Raw genomic sequence first — 19,098 nt, 5'->3', positions numbered from 1 at the left:
AATAATTGTTAATGAATTCTCCACTTCTGCAAATGCAGACGTATCCTTTTTCATTATTTTCGTCTTTTTGGCATTCCGCATTTGCGGCCGAACAGATTTCATACGAATCCGAATTTGATAAACAGACGTCATCGTCTTTAAAAAAAAGCTTTTTGTAAATAAGTGATAAATTTATTGTCTTATATTTAAAATATATAAAAATATTCTGATATTACCTATACATATCTTTTGTATACTGAATATTTTGTTCGGTCCACACTCACATCTATACGGTGGTTCCTCACTTGACACAGGCACACAATGTGCTTTTTTAGATTGACACTCCGAGAAACCTTCTGCTCCGGGATTACAAATGTGAGAATTATCTGAAAAACAAATAAAAACTTTCTACAGTGACGTTCTACTGTCCAATTGGAAGTAACGATTTAACGAGTCTGTTTTTTAATTTGTAGAAACATTAGCTACTCTTCTCCATTCTTCAATCTTTACTTTATCATAGAAAGCTTGAGGGGGGGGGAGAAAACTTGACACTATAAAGTACATTTTACCTGTCGTATGTAAAATTACCTCTTCAGCTGGGCTCCATGTCACCTGAATCCGCAACGAAATCGTAAAACTTATAACCAAACTGACGAAAATTTCAGTTGGACAGAAACAAAACCGAAAGCAGTTAAAAATTATTTAATTTTTCTGTTGTACAGCATCCAATAAAAGCGCGTAGTTACGTGTAATTTGATTGCAGTAGAACATCTTCGATAGGGATCGGTGTTGACTCTCCCCGTGATCTGGATACGTTTCGTAACGAGTGAAGACCGATCGGAAAGCTGGGGTGAGTCGGAAACAACCTATCGGAATGTTCGGTGTGGGACCCGAAAAAACTTATAAAATGGGGTTCAAGAACGCGGAGAGCTTCTCTCCTTCTTATTGTATGGCACCAAAAGGTGAAAAAGAAATCTCTTCCGCATATCCGTGTCAAACTGGATTGCACCCCGACCTCGTGACGAACTTTCTCTTTCCAATGACGACCTTCCGAAAGTATCCGAAAGAATAGTTCCAGTGGGATTCACCCTTCGAGAGACGAAACAAATTAGAAGACCCGACTTCGACTACTGTCGACTGTTGTAGCTGTAAGCTTAACTCTGTATGTTCTCAGTTCTGTTTCTGAGTTTCTGTTTCCAGGTAATGTTGAGTCCAGGCTTTACTTTCTGACAGATAAAACAACAAATAAATTAATTTTTGTTTCCTTTATTCAAATGGTACCTTGCTTAGTCTATTATTTTAAATGATACAATCATACAGTTGTACACTTAAGTACCTCATAAATGCTTCCAATAAGTCAGTTAAATACAGCCATGCAGTGAGCCCACGTTCCTTCTCTAATCTGATGCATAATTTTAAAAGTAAACTTATTTCTTCTCTGAGCCAAGCGAAGCACGTAACAACAGAAACGTTACAGGAGCATTATTGCATAATGCGGTGCCACATGTCGATCAAACAAAACGACAAAAATATCGAAGCTGTGCTTGCCAGGTTTCGAACCTGGGACCTTCCGCGTGTGAAGCGGACGTGATAACCACTACACCACAAGCACTCGACCATCTCCACCACTGAACTTTTCTAAGTCCGCTTAAATCGTTGTGCTAAGTTCAATTGCAGCAGTAAATTGGCACTTTTCTTATTCTTTTCACGATGGAAACTCGTTAACTTCACAACCACGAGTCGTCACGTCCGTCGCATTTGTTTTCTCTTCAGTAATGGCGATTCCTCGCAGATCCAACTCGCAAAGTCGTTTGTTCATCTTATCCTTCGGTTACGTGTTTTTCAATCACCAAATTGCTTCGCCGTTTTCACAGAGGAAAAACTCGCATTTGTTTTCTGGCGTGCGACAATTGCAAACACCTTTTCTGCTCTCTCCGTCTGCTTGAATGTTTACGAAATTCTTTCGAAGTTTCCCTCGGCTGAAGCTATCCGATAACGTCGCTAGATCCGAACGTGGAAAATCAATTACTTTTGAATACGACCCAGGATCAGTTCGAGAAGAAATAATGCCATTCCGCTATTCTCTGTCAGGTGTCTGTGGTGTAGCGGTTATCACGTCCGCTTTACACGCGGAAGGTCTCAGGTTCGATCCCTGACAGATACAATATTTTACGACAGCCTCAAAAATTCTTCTTCAATGCAGGTGATGGTAGATATTGATCGTCTTGTTTGCTCGTGAACTTTTTATTGTCAGTTCATTTCACAGATAATGATTGACTCATTGTGGAGCCGTTGCATTAGTGATACGAACTAAAGCGTTATTTCCCAAATTTAACTCATCATATTAGAGAGAAAATTATACAATATAATGGCAGAAGTTCAAACATATGTTTATATTATGAAAGAATTACAGTACCATAATATATATGAATGTATAAAAACCATATAATTAAGTATATGTATTGTTATATATAAAACTAAAAATTTCAATTTAATGTGGACAAATCTAACCATAACAATACCATAAATTATTTTAAAATAAAAAATTCGATATTTAATAAGAGAGTTTCGGAAAGTTTAATTGAATAACTGAAATAAGTCTAGTCAAGGCTGATAACACTAAACAAATAATATTCGTGATAATGAAATGATAAAGAACAAAACGAGAAAATAATTTAAGATAAAGCATCCGATTAATGACATTAGGAACAAACCGATAAGAAATTTTCAAAAGAATTGTAAAAAGTTAGTGAAGGTTAAACAGTTTTTGTATTATTAAATACAAGTCGACCCTCTTATAACACTGTTGATTTTTCCGTTTTATATGAATTCCATGTTGCACGAGTCACTTAGATTTTACAAATACGTGTGCCGGGCAGTGAATGGCTCACATATTTGTAAAATCTAAGTGACTCGTACAACATGGAATTCATATAAAACGGAATAATCAACAGTGTTATGGGGGTCGACTGTCTGTATATTTATAATGACATTAGTTTCATTTTCACCAATTCGTACGAGTTGTATTTACTTTCTTCGGCAGTTTAGTGGCTAAATATGAGGGAAATGAGGCAAAAAATATGAAACAAATAAAACTGATTGATAAATTATAAATACGAAAACGAATGCAAAATGATTACTTTCCTAATTATGTTATGTTCGACCATTATTCACATACTTATAACATTAAATTGCTAAAATAAATTATACGTAAACAATACAAATTTATCGAATCGAAGGTCAAATTATCATATAAGGATATGCGAGATAAGTTAACATATTAAAATTCAAAATTACTACTAAAAAACTACGCAAATAAAGATAACATTTAATTATTATTTAAAAATATGCCACACAGTTTCGGTTGAGTTTAGTACAGGCGCTTTACAATGCGATAAGTCCATGCAATAGAGTTATGAAATATCATAAAAATACTTTGTCGTTAATTCGAATATTATAGTAGAAATAAATTTTATATAAAATATAATAAGATAGAAAATTTAAGAGTTTATCTGAAGTTAAAGTATCACTTCTAAGAATTAAACTTAAATTGATAACGAGCCAGGCATTGTGACATCGTCACAATGCCTGGCATGCAATTAAATTGTATTATGGAGCCTGGCATTAAATTGCATATTAACATTATGGAGCCAGGCATTAAATTGCAGCCAGGCATTGTGACANTATATGTAGTTCTTTGCTGGGTTGTATTTGTATATATACGCTAAACATTATGGCTTCGCGTTATGAGTTTAATTTAAGACCTCACATTCTTATGTTTATCATTATTTGATGGAAGGGAAAGCCTGTAATGTTACAACTTAAGGACTGCTCATATGGGATGTAGATTTTTGCTTTAACGTATTATTTAACTCATATTTTTTGTAGACTAAAAAGCCAATTTGATGAACATGGCTGTTGAAATGTTAATTTAGTTAACCTTGTATCAAATTCTCATACGTGGAATTCTTTTAACCTAAAAACTAGAATATCAAAGAAAAATAAACGAATCATCATTTGTAATTTCCATTTTACTATTTTTGTAGAGCTGGCATTAAGCTGTCAAAGTCATTTTGAAGCTTAATTACTTCCAGGAAGCTACTTATGTAGTTGTTCTTGTAGCACAACCTTTCAAATTTATGGTACTGAAAGTGGAATATCATATTACTCGATAGCGTCACGTACAATACACACCACATCTTAATTTAGTAAAAATTCGTGGTCTTTTTTAGTTAAAAAAAAACAATAATTAATATGGCGTAATCGTAAAGTTGGTGACGCGATAGACTCATACATTATTCAGTTGATACTTAATCCTTATATTTATAAGAGAAGAATAGATAAAATACTATTATTTATGATTCTATGAGTTAATTTATGTATGGCTCTTGTGCATGCAGACCATACTAATCTTCTGTAAGCTATAACAATTTTCAAATATGGTCATTAAGTGAGTTCACATGACTCCTCTTTAGACTCATCGGATGCGAGTCGAAAACAATTGGACTGACGGGAGAAGGCGATGCAACATACCAAGGGGAGGACTTTCTACGAGAAAACCGGTCCTTATTAAGTATTAGACAGATCAATTACTAATGGGCATAATTGAGGCTGGCCACATAATCTATTGAATTAATGAATGCCCACTGATTGGATTCGAATCCGGATTCTTGTGTAATGCTACTTTATATCTTAATTCATTAAACTGAATGGTACATGGTTTAGAAACTTATAACTAATCCTTTTCGATTGTTTAAATAGGGAAACATCTCCATCTAAATTTAATAATAATTATATTACTCATTGATGATCTGTCATGTTTTGCTGACAATTTAATATAGAAATTACAGTCAGGACCTCTTATATATTGTAATTTATAATCTGTATGGCACATTTTTGGCTCATTTTAATGTCGATTTCTCGGGAATCTTTACGGATGAATGGATTTTTCTCTCGCATTTCTAGTAAAATACTTAATTTTATATTATTTCTAGAATTAATATATATTAGAAAGTCTTAAGAGGTCTTTAAAATGTTAATTTTAACTATTTTTTTATACGTATTAAAATATCTTTTTCCCGTTCTCGATAAACAACTGGCACATTTATTAGGTTATCCACCTGGACTTGTCTGATGTATCGAAGTTGCGCATTTATTTCTCTAATCTTACATGAAACTTAACTTCACAAATTTTATATAATTAAGACAAATAGAGCAGATCTTTACAGCACACTAATTTGCGCATTGAAAAATCCATAAATTATATATTTTTTAAATTTTTAAATGAAAGTTCATTTGTTGTTCTACTTACATGTGGACGTTTCCATTCTATATATACGGGAGGGCTTCTACTAAAGTAGAGCGAAGCATCTTCAGCAGGAAATTGCGGATCTTCAAATAAAACACCTTCATCAAGGCATTTCTGTCGAAGTTTAGCAAAATCTTGAACATTTCGTTTCAAACGAAATCCTGAACCTCTATCACCATACTAAAAAAATTAAGAAAATACATTATATAAATTACTTTCTGGGCATAGAAATGTATAAAAATACGCGAAATTTTCATGTTAATCTTACTATCCACATGTGGCATACATCAGTAAAAAATAACATGCAAAAATAACATGTAAAATTGGTGTTATATAACAATTTCCGCCCATTTTCTCGATTATTTCTTGCATTGCCTTCACCTTTGTAAGGTTAACCAGGGTTTTATCTAGATTTAACACTATAAAGATCAAGATTTTACCCCTGTTTAACCTCATAAAGGTTAGGGGTTTTGCCCCTGTTAAACTTCATAAAGGTCAAGGTATTAAGCGTGTAGATTACATTAAAAAGAAACCCCTCCTCCAACGGAAATTTAATGACATTTTAAACGTTATAACTAATTATTACACATGTTTATTTATTATTCAAGCATGATGATTGTGACAATATGCTACTACAGAATTAAATAAGCCACTAAACACTTCTTGAACTTGTTTATAGATTCTAACTTTCAACCGAGTAGTTCAAGGTGAGCAGGTGTTTTGAAAAATAACCTTCATATTATTTTCCTTTTGTTTAAATATAATATAAAGGGATAAGGAGGAGCAGAGGGGTTAAATTTTTGATTTTAAGTCAAGTTTTTGTGTTTGAAGTGGATGAAAATGAATAAAATCTTGAAGCTTTCTACATATGCTATTGTGTAATTTAATACATTTTGAGGTTTTTGTAACTTAAAATAGATGTGGGAGGCGAAGATAAGCGATATCTTTACTTAAATAAATTATTTTTTAAATAATATTTCTAGTTGATATCTTATTTAATCATATTTTTATCAGGTTGAGTAAGCAAAGCAAACACTTTCTTGGTAGTGATAATACTCTGAATATTATTAATAAACGTTGCTTAAAGGACAGAAATTCTGCTTTAAAAATTTATACAGATATTAATTGTATAATTAAAAACATTTTTTTAAAATATTTAAATATAAAATTAATAATATTTTAAATAAATACTACATAATTTAATACTTTATATAGCATTAAAAAATGAAAATGGGTTAAGAAAGTTGGGAGAATTCACTCCAGAAAATCACTACATCTCCTATCCTCAGAGTATGCTCTGAAGGTAGGATACAATACAAAATCCTATCCTTAAAAGTACGTATATTTTCATTGTATGAGTTTAATTAAACACATACATTCGTCGAGACTAAACAAACATAAAGTTATATACTTACTCTGTATATTCTCCAGCCGTATGTAGTTGTAGTAATGGTTGGCATGATACTTCACGTGCTTCCCACATAAACAGACAATTTCGCTGTGTGAGGACAACAGCCTACACTTCACTACAACCCCAACTTTTACTCACTTTCGATACGTCACTAATGACGACACTACAGTTTTATTTTTGTTTCCGTCATGATTTCCTGTTTGCTCTTTTTTTTCCTCCCTCTCTCTCTCGTTAGATATTGTAATTAAAGTAAACGTATACGTAACATTTGTCACGAGGAACCTCCATGTTTTATTTATTATGATAACGTTTTGTTGGAGAGTTGCGTAAAGGTTTTCTATGCTAATTATGGGATTTACCAATAAATATGATGTTGTAAAAGGGGTTAATGTTTTATGACTATTGTTTACAATAATTTGAAATTATTTACAGATATAATGCTTGAAATTTTCTAAAATTACAACATTTCTTTTCGTTAGAACTCATTTTATTTTTTTCCTACCCCATTATTTATAAATGGCTGAAGTATTGCCAAGCTAAACAGTAAACCACTCGAGATAAGAGCTGTAAATCAGTATTAAAAGTGTAAATCAGTGAAAAATTCTGTTATTATTAAAACTAATACCGACATTTTTCTCTAAAGTCACTTTCCAGCATCTGCAGTTGTTCGCTACATAAACACAGAAGGGGGAATATGTCTAAAATAGAAGTATATATACATTACAACCCCGGAGAGGCTCGAATTTCTTAACTTAAACTTCCAATCTATAGCTTAGATACATCACAAAGAAATCTGTTTTCAAGTGTTTTTGTATATATTACACACTACACTTTAAGAGAGTTCATTAATTCCTTTACAGATTATTCCCCAATTAGTGATATATATCGCACTTCATTAATCTTTCCTAAAATAATCAGCCATTATTTTTATGTGCATGAATAGTTGAAAGACCAAAAAATAAATATAGAAACACACACACACACCAATTTATGACTGTTTTAATTGGAGAATATGAAGATTTATATAATGTTTCTGCTAAGAATTTCATATATTTCTTGAAAATTCTGTTATATTTTAATGATATTGATGGCCTGACACAGTTATGACCACGTCTTAATGACTTATTAATTTATATAAAATTAAAGTTTCTTTATATTATTAAATAACGATTAGTTAAACGGGAATGAGAAATTTAATTGTAATTAATTAATTGTTGTTTATTAATAGTATAAAGAAACTTTAATTTTAATATATAAATTAATTGCAATCAATTTCTTTATTACGTTTAAAAACTTTTTAAAATGTAATTAATTTCTCAATTTTAATAAAGAATTTAAACGTAATAAAGAAATTGATTGCAATTAATTTATATATTAAAATTAAAGTTTCTTTATACTATTAATAAACAACAATTAATTAATTACAATTAAATTTCTCATTCCCGTTTAACTAATCGTTATTTAATAATATAAAGAAACTTTAATTTTATATAAATTAATAAGTCATTAAGACGTGGTCATAACTGTGTCAGGCCATCAATATCATTAAAATATAACAGAATTTTCAAGAAATATATGAAATTCTTAGCAGAAACATTATATAAATCTTCATATTCTCCAATTAAAACAGTCATAAATTGGTGTGTGTGTGTGTTTCTATATTTATTTTTTGGTCTTTCAACTATTCATGCACATAAAAATAATGGCTGATTATTTTAGGAAAGATTAATGAAGTGCGATATATATCACTAATTGGGGAATAATCTGTAAAGGAATTAATGAACTCTCTTAAAGTGTAGTGTGTAATATATACAAAAACACTTGAAAACAGATTTCTTTGTGATGTATCTAAGCTATAGATTGGAAGTTTAAGTTAAGAAATTCGAGCCTCTCCGGGGTTGTAATGTATATATACTTCTATTTTAGACATATTCCCCCTTCTGTGTTTATGTAGCGAACAACTGCAGATGCTGGAAAGTGACTTTAGAGAAAAATGTCGGTATTAGTTTTAATAATAACAGAATTTTTCACTGATTTACACTTTTAATACTGATTTACAGCTCTTATCTCGAGTGGTTTACTGTTTAGCTTGGCAATACTTCAGCCATTTGTAAATAATGGGGTAGGAAAGAAAAAAATGATTTCTAACGAAAAGAAATGTTGTAATTTTAGAAAATTTCAAGCATTATATCTGTAAATAATTTCAAATTATTGTAAACAATAGTCATAAAACATTAACCCCTTTTACAACATCATATTTATTGGTAAATCCCATAATTAGCATAGAAAACCTTTACGCAACTCTCCAACAAAACGTTATCATAATAAATAAAACATGGAGGTTCCTCGTGACAAATGTTACGTATACGTTTACTTTAATTACAATATCTAACGAGAGAGAGAGGGAGGAAAAAAAAGAGCAAACAGGAAATCATGACGGAAACAAAAATAAAACTGTAGTGTCGTCATTAGTGACGTATCGAAAGTGAGTAAAAGTTGGGGTTGTAGTGAAGTGTAGGCTGTTGTCCTCACACAGCGAAATTGTCTGTTTATGTGGGAAGCACGTGAAGTATCATGCCAACCATTACTACAACTACATACGGCTGGAGAATATACAGAGTAAGTATATAACTTTATGTTTGTTTAGTCTCGACGAATGTATGTGTTTAATTAAACTCATACAATGAAAATATACGTACTTTTAAGGATAGGATTTTGTATTGTATCCTACCTTCAGAGCATACTCTGAGGATAGGAGATGTAGTGATTTTCTGGAGTGAATTCTCCCAACTTTCTTAACCCATTTTCATTTTTTAATGCTATATAAAGTATTAAATTATGTAGTATTTATTTAAAATATTATTAATTTTATATTTAAATATTTTAAAAAAATGTTTNTTTTGTTGGATTATCATTTATTCCTTTTCCCGGTAATTCCAGTCCATTATAATCCAATAAACTAGCGCTTCGAATGGATTGGTTTGATTTAATAAGACAATGCAACACATGGGCGATCTGCCAAGGAAATGCCCACTGGGAGTTCTTTCTATGGAAAATTAGCTCTTATTTAGATATTAGAGATCACTACCAAGAAAGTGTTTGCTTTGCTTACTCAACCTGATAAAAATATGATTAAATAAGATATCAACTAGAAATATTATTTAAAAAATAATTTATTTAAGTAAAGATATCGCTTATCTTCGCCTCCCACATCTATTTTAAGTTACAAAAACCTCAAAATGTATTAAATTACACAATAGCATATGTAGAAAGCTTCAAGATTTTATTCATTTTCATCCACTTCAAACACAAAAACTTGACTTAAAATCAAAAATTTAACCCCTCTGCTCCTCCTTATCCCTTTATATTATATTTAAACAAAAGGAAAATAATATGAAGGTTATTTTTCAAAACACCTGCTCACCTTGAACTACTCGGTTGAAAGTTAGAATCTATAAACAAGTTCAAGAAGTGTTTAGTGGCTTATTTAATTCTGTAGTAGCATATTGTCACAATCATCATGCTTGAATAATAAATAAACATGTGTAATAATTAGTTATAACGTTTAAAATGTCATTAAATTTCCGTTGGAGGAGGGGTTTCTTTTTAATGTAATCTACACGCTTAATACCTTGACCTTTATGAAGTTTAACAGGGGCAAAACCCCTAACCTTTATGAGGTTAAACAGAGGTAAAATCTTGATCTTTATAGTGTTAAATCTAGATAAAACCCTGGTTAACCTTACAAAGGTGAAGGCAATGCAAGAAATAATCGAGAAAATGGGCGGAAATTGTTATATAACACCAATTTTACATGTTATTTTTGCATGTTATTTTTTACTGATGTATGCCACATGTGGATAGTAAGATTAACATGAAAATTTCGCGTATTTTTATACATTTCTATGCCCAGAAAGTAATTTATATAATGTATTTTCTTAATTTTTTTAGTATGGTGATAGAGGTTCAGGATTTCGTTTGAAACGAAATGTTCAAGATTTTGCTAAACTTCGACAGAAATGCCTTGATGAAGGTGTTTTATTTGAAGATCCGCAATTTCCTGCTGAAGATGCTTCGCTCTACTTTAGTAGAAGCCCTCCCGTATATATAGAATGGAAACGTCCACATGTAAGTAGAACAACAAATGAACTTTCATTTAAAAATTTAAAAAATATATAATTTATGGATTTTTCAATGCGCAAATTAGTGTGCTGTAAAGATCTGCTCTATTTGTCTTAATTATATAAAATTTGTGAAGTTAAGTTTCATGTAAGATTAGAGAAATAAATGCGCAACTTCGATACATCAGACAAGTCCAGGTGGATAACCTAATAAATGTGCCAGTTGTTTATCGAGAACGGGAAAAAGATATTTTAATACGTATAAAAAAATAGTTAAAATTAACATTTTAAAGACCTCTTAAGACTTTCTAATATATATTAATTCNGCCTTTAAATTGTATTATGGAGCCTGGCATTAAATTGCATATTAACATTATGGAGCCAGGCATTAAATTGCAGCCAGGCATTGTGACATCGTCACAATGCCTGGCTTCAATTTATAATCATAATTTTAATTTAAATATATGCTCTCCATTTCATTTTAATAGTAGTTTAATCCTGTATAACATGCTTTTCTTTTAACAATAGAGTCGCGCTGGTCATCTAACTGCTTTAAATTAAAATAACCTTAGTCAATATAGTTAATCGGAGCCTTCTACCCCTACAGTTTCCATATCTATTCTGTTCTTTCATTTACCTAACAGACAGACAGACAGTGGGAATTTATAGATTTACAATTTCATTAACTCTTTTCTGCTTGTGGACATTAAGAGGAGCTTTTTAGCAAGCCCACTGTCGAAAAAAACAGGTAACCAAGAGTTTATGTTTAAATATAATAAAAATGTATTGATATAATGCTCGTATATTATAATATTAATACTTGGTGGCTTGAATGTAGAAGTCCGAATTTCTTTTCCCCCACTGATTCGAGTTAACCATGTTCCATTGTACAAATACTAATTGAAACTTGCTATCTAACTATAATATTTAATAAACTATTTATTAAATTAATATTCTGTTGTCAATAAATAGATATTTTTCTAGGAAAAGTGCTATACGAACCTTAAAATTATATTTTCCATATTGTAACAATTCTAATAAAATTATAATGTGATAATTTACAGTTTTTGTATTCTTTAAGTTTATTTCCAATTATGTTTTAATAATAATGTATTATAAATTAAAAACTGTATTATAGACAAATAACGTTATGAAAATTCACCATATATATATATATATATACTTGATATGTTTTTTAATTAACCTAACATACATCTAGATGTAAACCAGTGGCACACCAAGAGGATGTTCGAGAAGCCCTGGCACCCTCCAAAGAAAAAAAACAAACACTAACTCGGCTCCCCTCAACATTAAATCGTAAGAGTTCGCCACTGATCTAAACCACGATTAAACAAGTAAAAATGTAATTAATTACGTTATAAATTTTTTATAATATTACATTAATATACATGATTTATTAACTTCGATCACCTCTTTCCGGTTTTGGTTTTGATTACACGAGATACGACTATATTAAACAATACTGTTTTTTACAATTAAACTGTCTATACTTTAAATAATAGAAAATAATTTTAAACAATTCATACCTATAGATCTTGCCGTGAAAACTGGTAAAATTATGAATATTATCAAAACGTTATATGTTTTTCCCATGTTAATACAAAGGATCATGAAGCAATAGTCACGTTTAGCAACAACAAAACTATATAGATAATGCCGCGATAATCTTCGTAACCAATAGCTTCAATAAAACACAAAAAAATTATTATTTATCATTTAATTCGATGACGTAGAACAGACGTATTATAAAAATAGATAATTTTTAAACAGTAATACAGTAAGACTCAGCTTAATGCATCCCCCGTGTTAAGCGGGGTTTTACTGTACAAGAATATTTTAAATTAATTTATTTCTAATGATTAAATTTAACACCGGATGGCGAATCAATCCCTTATCTATAGACAAATTACTTAGCATCTTAATAATTAATTGTCCGTATTATAGCCCAAAACAAATCTGGCTATAATGTAATTATTTAAAGAATTATAAAGTTGAGACGATGCATTCAATCTTTTTTTTTTTCATTGGATGGTCATCATTTCCCTATGCAGGGATCAGAGTCACCCTTGTCCCGCAAATAGCACCACAAGGGCATTCAATCTTAATGAAATTTTAAATAATTTAGAGGCCCACCTGCGGTCAAGCGGTTCCGTTCCCTAGTTCGGTCGTGGGGGGTTGCGACCGGATGGCCGAGCGATCAAGGTGGCAGCCTACCGCTCTGGGGGACCCGGTTCGAATCCGAACGGATCGAAAAATCCCCAGGAATTTTTCGGGGGTGGTCCGTTCGGATATGTCGGGTCCCGTCCCTCACCACTCGGCAGCCCCATCGTGGACCTGGCCGAACCCATAATGGGCTTTGCAAAAAGAGGCCCTCTTAGTGCCCACAGGGCGGAAAGAGTTAAAAAAAAAAAAAAAAGTTCGGTCGTGGGTGGGTTCGCGCCTCGCCAGGACGGGCTGACTGCGTGGAGTTTTTTGGGTTTTCTCCACGTCTGTAACAGCCGAATAGGGCCAGTTACCCTTAAAAACACCTCCCGGAAGGCATTCCGCCCATGTGTCGCGTTGCCGTCTACGACTAAACCAGACCAAACCTAAGGAATCGTCCACAAATTACGTAACACTATTTTCATACTTTTCAACTATTGCGTCACTTTCCTGTAACGCGCCGTAACACTATCAAATATACTCCCTCCCAAAATTACGTAACGCGTATAACCTCCTTAATTATTCAAAGGTATATATAGCATGGAGTACCGAACGTTATAGGCCTACTATTTTATTAATTACTTGTATAACGTACAAAGTATTGATATAAACATAACTATTCCATATGCAACACTTCAGAAACAAAAATAGATCATTCTCTTACCCAAGGATTAAGTCCTTAGCGTTACATTCTTGTAAACACCCCATCCCCTTGTAAAGATTATTATGAAGCATTTATCGTAAAGATTACATGTTAATGAAATATTTTTACATTATAAATAGAAATTTAAGGAAGATCGATGAAATTAAAATTATAATTTCACAGATTTTTCAAAAATAAGATAAATGGGTTTAAAACAACGAGAGTACCCTCTTTCGCTTTCTATTTAAAACAACTTTTTCAGATTTCTATAATTAAGATATTTCTTATTAATGGCTCCTCTAAGAGAATTAAAGAAACCCATAGAAAAAAATTCTTGATTTTCCTCGCCAGCATTCGAACCCGGGTGCCCCAGAGCCGTGGCTTGGCATCTCGGAATCACACACCGACTGATAATTTAGTTTCGTTTTGATAAAATTCGAACGTTATCGTTACGAAAACAAAACCGTGTGATAAATTCAGTGTTTAAAACACGTATTTTTGTGTTAAACTTCATAAGAATCGAATCGAAAAAATGAAATCGTACTTTCTTTTATGTTCAATTCTTCTCTTTAATATGGTAAACGGAAGAATTTTAAAGAGAATTTGCCCGCCTCCCGAAGACATACCAAAATGTGAGTGCTGGTATTTTACAATTTCTTGTCGTTATTTAACAGATCCAAACGAACTGAAAAACTTAACGAAATATTTATCTAATTACGAAGTGAAATTCTTCAATATACACAACTCTGTACTGATGTATCTACCGAAAAAACTGTTTGTTCAATTTCACATTGAGTATTTACGTATACAAAACAGTAATATATTAAAATTTGAGACAGATAATGGAGAAGAAATGTTTATAGGATTGGAAAGAAGTTTGGAAGAGATATATTTTTATAAAATTAATCGAATGTCATGGAAATGGTATACATTTAATATACTACAACGGTTGAAGTTATTAGAAATAACCATGACTAATTTAAAGAAGATCGATGATGTCTTTCCTAAACTTCTCTCACTTAAAACTCTTAAATTACGGCATAATAATATAGAATATATACATGAATATGCGTTTTCAAACCTTATAAATTTAGAAGAATTGGACATGAGTAGTAATGCCATCAATACCATTTATCGAAGTTTATTACCCGATCCTGCAAAGAAATTACGAGTTATTGATTTCAAGTAAGTCTAACTTTAATACTAACGATTCTATTGTTTGTTTGTATATTGCAACGGACAGCTGTGGTATCTGCTGAGGGGATGGCTTTCTGTAAGAAGCTGGTCCCTATTCAGGCGTTACAAACGTGAAAACTCAGTAAACTCCACGTGGCCAACGAGGCGCAAACCCACAACTATTCAGTGGTTTTATCCACTCTGGCATAATGGGTATGCTAAATTAAAATCCCAAATAGTTGTCTGTAGGGATTTTAGTACTCTTTCCGCCCTGTGGATATTAAGAAAATCTTTTAAATCATAGCCATTATGGATTCGGCCAAGCCAACAATATGATAACGGGAGTTGAACCCGGATCTGTTTCAAGGGCGGTCTGTCCCGAGGACCATGCCCTGGACAGATCGTCCATGAAAAATTCATGGGGTTGCTCGCCCGAATTGTTAAAAAAAATCCCTTTAAACTTGTCCAAAACCAAAAATGGAAAACCTGTTGCAGTTTGGAGCGGAAAGTAAAGCTTCGTCGGTTTACAATGTAATGATTTATTCATACTAAATATAAAAATAACAGCATTTTATATTTATTAAATTACTTAAATAACGGTAAAGTCAAACTATGAAATGACATTCTTTAACTATTTTTAAATTAAGAAAAATGGAATCGATAAACATAGTATACTGATATAGGCCTAATGAAACTGATCCCTTCACTATAGTAAAGAGATCAATCCAACAACATAATGTGTGCGTTTGCATGTTAAAGGATTGTATTTACGAATAACAGAACCTTATTAACACTGAATATTTTCTCTTTGTTCATTTTATTTGTAAACATAATCTCTGTTGTCAAGCAAACAAATAAACATGCAAGCATACACACGCACACACTTATATTGATCTACAGTCGATCCCCTTATAACACTGTTGATTATTCTATTTTATATGAATTCCATGTTGTATGAGTCACTTAGATTTTACAAATATGTGTGCTGGGCTTTGGATGGCTCATGTATTTGTAAAATCTAAGTGACTCGTACAACATGGAATTCATATAAAACGGAATTATCAACAGTGTTATAGGGGGTCAACTGTAATTGATACCAGAATGTAAGTGAATTTATTTCAGATATAATAAAATAAAAGCCATTCCAGATGATTTCTTCATACGTATGCCTAGTTTATCAGCAGTAAATCTAGAAGTAAACAGAATTAAATATATCTCACCGGTAATGTTCCAACCCATGGCCGAAGGACAACGCTTTATCGTATATCTACACAGTAATTAACTTATATATCGAATTTTTTATTATTTTAATAAAAATATATCATAATTAATAATTATAATTTTATTTTTTAGAAAATGATATCGACTGTTGTTCGAATCTAACAGAAATTATCCAAGAGGATTATATGCCTTTTTTACAGATGTCTTGCGGTTCTCCAAAGTCTTTAAGAAAAAAAGAACTTCACGAATTAGAGCTTAATATTCTTCGTAAACATTGCCAATTGGGCTAAAGTTTAATTGCGATTATTCCTATTTCAAATGAATACAAATTCTATACAATAAATAAATTGTACATCTACATTTTTTTAAAATAATCCTGATTAATTAACCCCTGCTTAAACTTTTATATGCCTTAATGTATTTTATTATTTCATATAAATAAATAAATAAATCTGATTACATTGTATATTGCCTTTACATTAACTGAATTACATCTTTATTATTTAAATAAACATTCTATATTAATATAACTGAAGTAATTACAGATTTAACTAGACTGATGATTCTAACCGGAAAAAGGGCATCAAAACAAACGAAACACAAGAAAAAAAAGCAATCGACGCCAGCGAATGTATAGATCGCCTGTCCGTGCCCCATAAATTAATTAAGGGTAGTCTTTCTCGTGTCTAATATGTGCAAGGATCGTCTCTTTCTTTTCGACAAGTGCAAGGATCGCCTATTCGTGTGGTCAGCAATGATTTTCTTCTAACCACACACACATACACTCTTTTTCTCTCTCACTCTCACACACATATCCATTATAGTGAACTCTGTTGATTCATTGTCCATCAATAGCCGATTGGATAAAACACTGGTTAGTTGCGGATTCGTGCTTCACCAGACATTCTTCGTGTGCCTAACGCCTAAATAGGACCAAGTTTCAATAGGAAATCCACTCAGGAGGCAGATTGCACATGTATTATTGCATTGCCTTGTCCCATGGTTCCACTCGATTTATTCTCTTATCTGACCATTCATTGTAACATAAATCAAGATAATTAATGAAAATTTATTAATAATACAATAAAATCGATTATTTTTTCATTCATATATTTAAAAAATAATTTATAGTAATTTAATTATTAAATAAGCAATTAATAAACTGAGCATTGTATATAGTGAGAATGGGAAAATGAACATTTGTAAAAGGTAAATTAAATTCCTGAACCGATCGAAAATAGTCTAAGAACACAAAGGATTTTTGGCAAGTTAACAAAATACGTTTTAACTCTTTGAATAGTTTCCATTAAAGATTTAGATATGGACTGGATTTGGTCTCAGCTAGGTGAAACCGGCAATCGAATTTCTAATACAGCACGTTCTGTTGTTAAAGACGTTACTAACGTCATATCACACAAAACTAATGAGCCTATATGCTACAAATCACCTGTATGTACGTGTGATCACAAACACTATCATGTACCAGTGGAGAGATCAAGATACAGGACTACTTGTAGGCCTCTGAGAGGAGGATGCTCCGGAACAGGCGAATTTCCTATTTTTCAAAGTGTATTTTTGGTAAGTTTTGTTCGCCATCTCATAAATTTACTTTAAATAAGGCAAATAATTTTTTTTAAAATTTTAATAAAGCAATTTAATTAATATTAGAAAATAACTTGTGCTGCCATCTGTTGATAACTAAAATAATTAAATTCGTATTAATACACCCTGTTAATTAAAAAATATTTAAAACGTCGGTTATATCGGTTTAATTTATTAATGTTTACTCGTATATAAAACGTAGCTCCAAATATTTAATAGGTTCATAGACTATTCGGTGAATTCCTAGAGATTAGTTCTAATCTTAGAAACATACAAGTAGACCACCCTATAACACTGTTGATAATTCTGTATTATATGAATTCCATGTTGTACGAGTCACTTAGATTTTACAAATACGCGTACCAGGCTGTGAACGGCTCACGTATTTGTAAAATCTAAGTGACTCGTACAACATGGAATTCATATAACACGGAATAATCAACAGTGTTATAGGGGGTCTATTGTAATCAATTTCCTGGTGTGAATAACTAATCCTGACAGTTTTATATATTTATATACTTTGTATAAACATTCAAATACCTTCCTGACACGCTTTAATCCTAAATTAAATTAATTGGCATATATTTTGACATCTCTCATTGGGTGAAACCGTTTTTTTTTTTCATTCCAAGTAGTCACTGTGTTATGCGTTAATGAAAGAGTTACTGTTCTCAAATTAAATTGTTATAGTAACAGAGAAGTGTTTTGTCGAGATTTTCAAGTGATAAGCTCTTTACTAAATTTATTAGGAATGAGAAACATTTGAAAAAGAAACCGAGAAGCCCTTATACAGAAGTATCTAAATTAGCTTTATTATCATCTAATATGTAATATACGGTTCAAACAATATAAAAACAGTAAACCCCCGCATTTACCACTGATATCAATTTTCTATTATGACTGTATGAAATCTTATATTTCGTATAGGTCATAATACAATACAGTTTATATCTATATCAGAAAGAAAGATAAATTCCTAATATAGGGGAAATGATTCCTCACAATAGGAGTAAAAAAGCCCATGATGGCCCTTGACGTATCGAAATCCTTTCACAGATTCTGGGGCCATATTCTGGTCATCGTCTCTGGTCTCTTGTCTCTTGCAAGCCGGTCGCTGATTGGCTAATCCAAATGATTAGCCAATCAGCGACCGGCTTGCGAGAGACGAGAGACCAGAGACAGTGACCAGAATACGGCCTCTGCTCTGCAGAACACACAGAACTGTGTATGGAGTGAAAGAAGAAGGAGGAGCGAGAGAGAGAGTAGAATCATGTATTCAACTTATTATCCGAATAAGAATTGTTGCCTTATAAGAAATAAGAAGTACACTACACACAGTTTACTACGGCGTACTCAAAATGTATCGATGTCGAGAATCTCCTATAATTAACACCTGATATGCCAAATTGTGAAG

General features: G+C 31.9%; 3 protein-coding genes and 2 non-coding genes across 5 annotated transcripts in view; 3 read left to right on the top strand and 2 right to left on the bottom strand.

Moving 5' to 3' along the window:
• Nucleotides 1-1,518: 1,518 nt before the first annotated feature.
• On the bottom strand, nucleotides 1,519-1,591 carry Trnav-cac. The gene has a single exon. It is a non-coding gene; the product is annotated as a tRNA-Val (tRNA).
• A 479-nt stretch (nucleotides 1,592-2,070) lies between these two features.
• On the top strand, nucleotides 2,071-2,143 carry Trnav-uac. The gene has a single exon. It is a non-coding gene; the product is annotated as a tRNA-Val (tRNA).
• Nucleotides 2,144-5,238: 3,095 nt separating this feature from the next.
• Nucleotides 5,239-7,158, bottom strand: LOC111619229 (calpain-A-like). The gene is made up of 2 exons (XM_023360913.1): nucleotides 6,703-7,158; nucleotides 5,239-5,467 (listed from the first exon to the last, which is right to left on the bottom strand). Exons 1-2 carry the CDS (start codon nucleotides 6,745-6,747, stop codon nucleotides 5,240-5,242), a joined length of 273 nt encoding a protein of 90 aa, XP_023216681.1. The 5' UTR covers nucleotides 6,748-7,158; the 3' UTR covers nucleotide 5,239.
• A 6,977-nt stretch (nucleotides 7,159-14,135) lies between these two features.
• Nucleotides 14,136-16,548, top strand: LOC111619228 (connectin-like). Its single transcript, XM_023360912.1, has 3 exons — nucleotides 14,136-14,870; nucleotides 15,984-16,135; nucleotides 16,215-16,548. The coding sequence occupies exons 1-3, from the start codon at nucleotides 14,218-14,220 to the stop codon at nucleotides 16,370-16,372; spliced, it is 963 nt and encodes a 320-aa protein (XP_023216680.1). The 5' UTR covers nucleotides 14,136-14,217; the 3' UTR covers nucleotides 16,373-16,548.
• Nucleotides 16,549-17,336: 788 nt separating this feature from the next.
• LOC111619212 (calpain-B-like) overlaps nucleotides 17,337-19,098 on the top strand; it is a 52,049-nt gene continuing 50,287 nt past the window's right edge. Inside the window, exon 1 of the mRNA XM_023360900.1 lies at nucleotides 17,337-17,660. Coding sequence (XP_023216668.1) covers nucleotides 17,403-17,660 — 258 coding nt within the window. The 5' untranslated portion in view covers nucleotides 17,337-17,402. The remainder of the gene's footprint in view (nucleotides 17,661-19,098) is intronic.

Source organism: Centruroides sculpturatus, unplaced genomic scaffold (genome assembly GCF_000671375.1).
Source record: "Centruroides sculpturatus isolate CEXI.00-Female unplaced genomic scaffold, Cexi_2.0 scaffold114, whole genome shotgun sequence".
Classification (NCBI taxonomy): domain Eukaryota; kingdom Metazoa; phylum Arthropoda; class Arachnida; order Scorpiones; family Buthidae; genus Centruroides; species Centruroides sculpturatus.
Note: the sequence above shows the minus strand (reverse complement) of the source record. Positions and strands in the feature narration are given on the sequence as shown.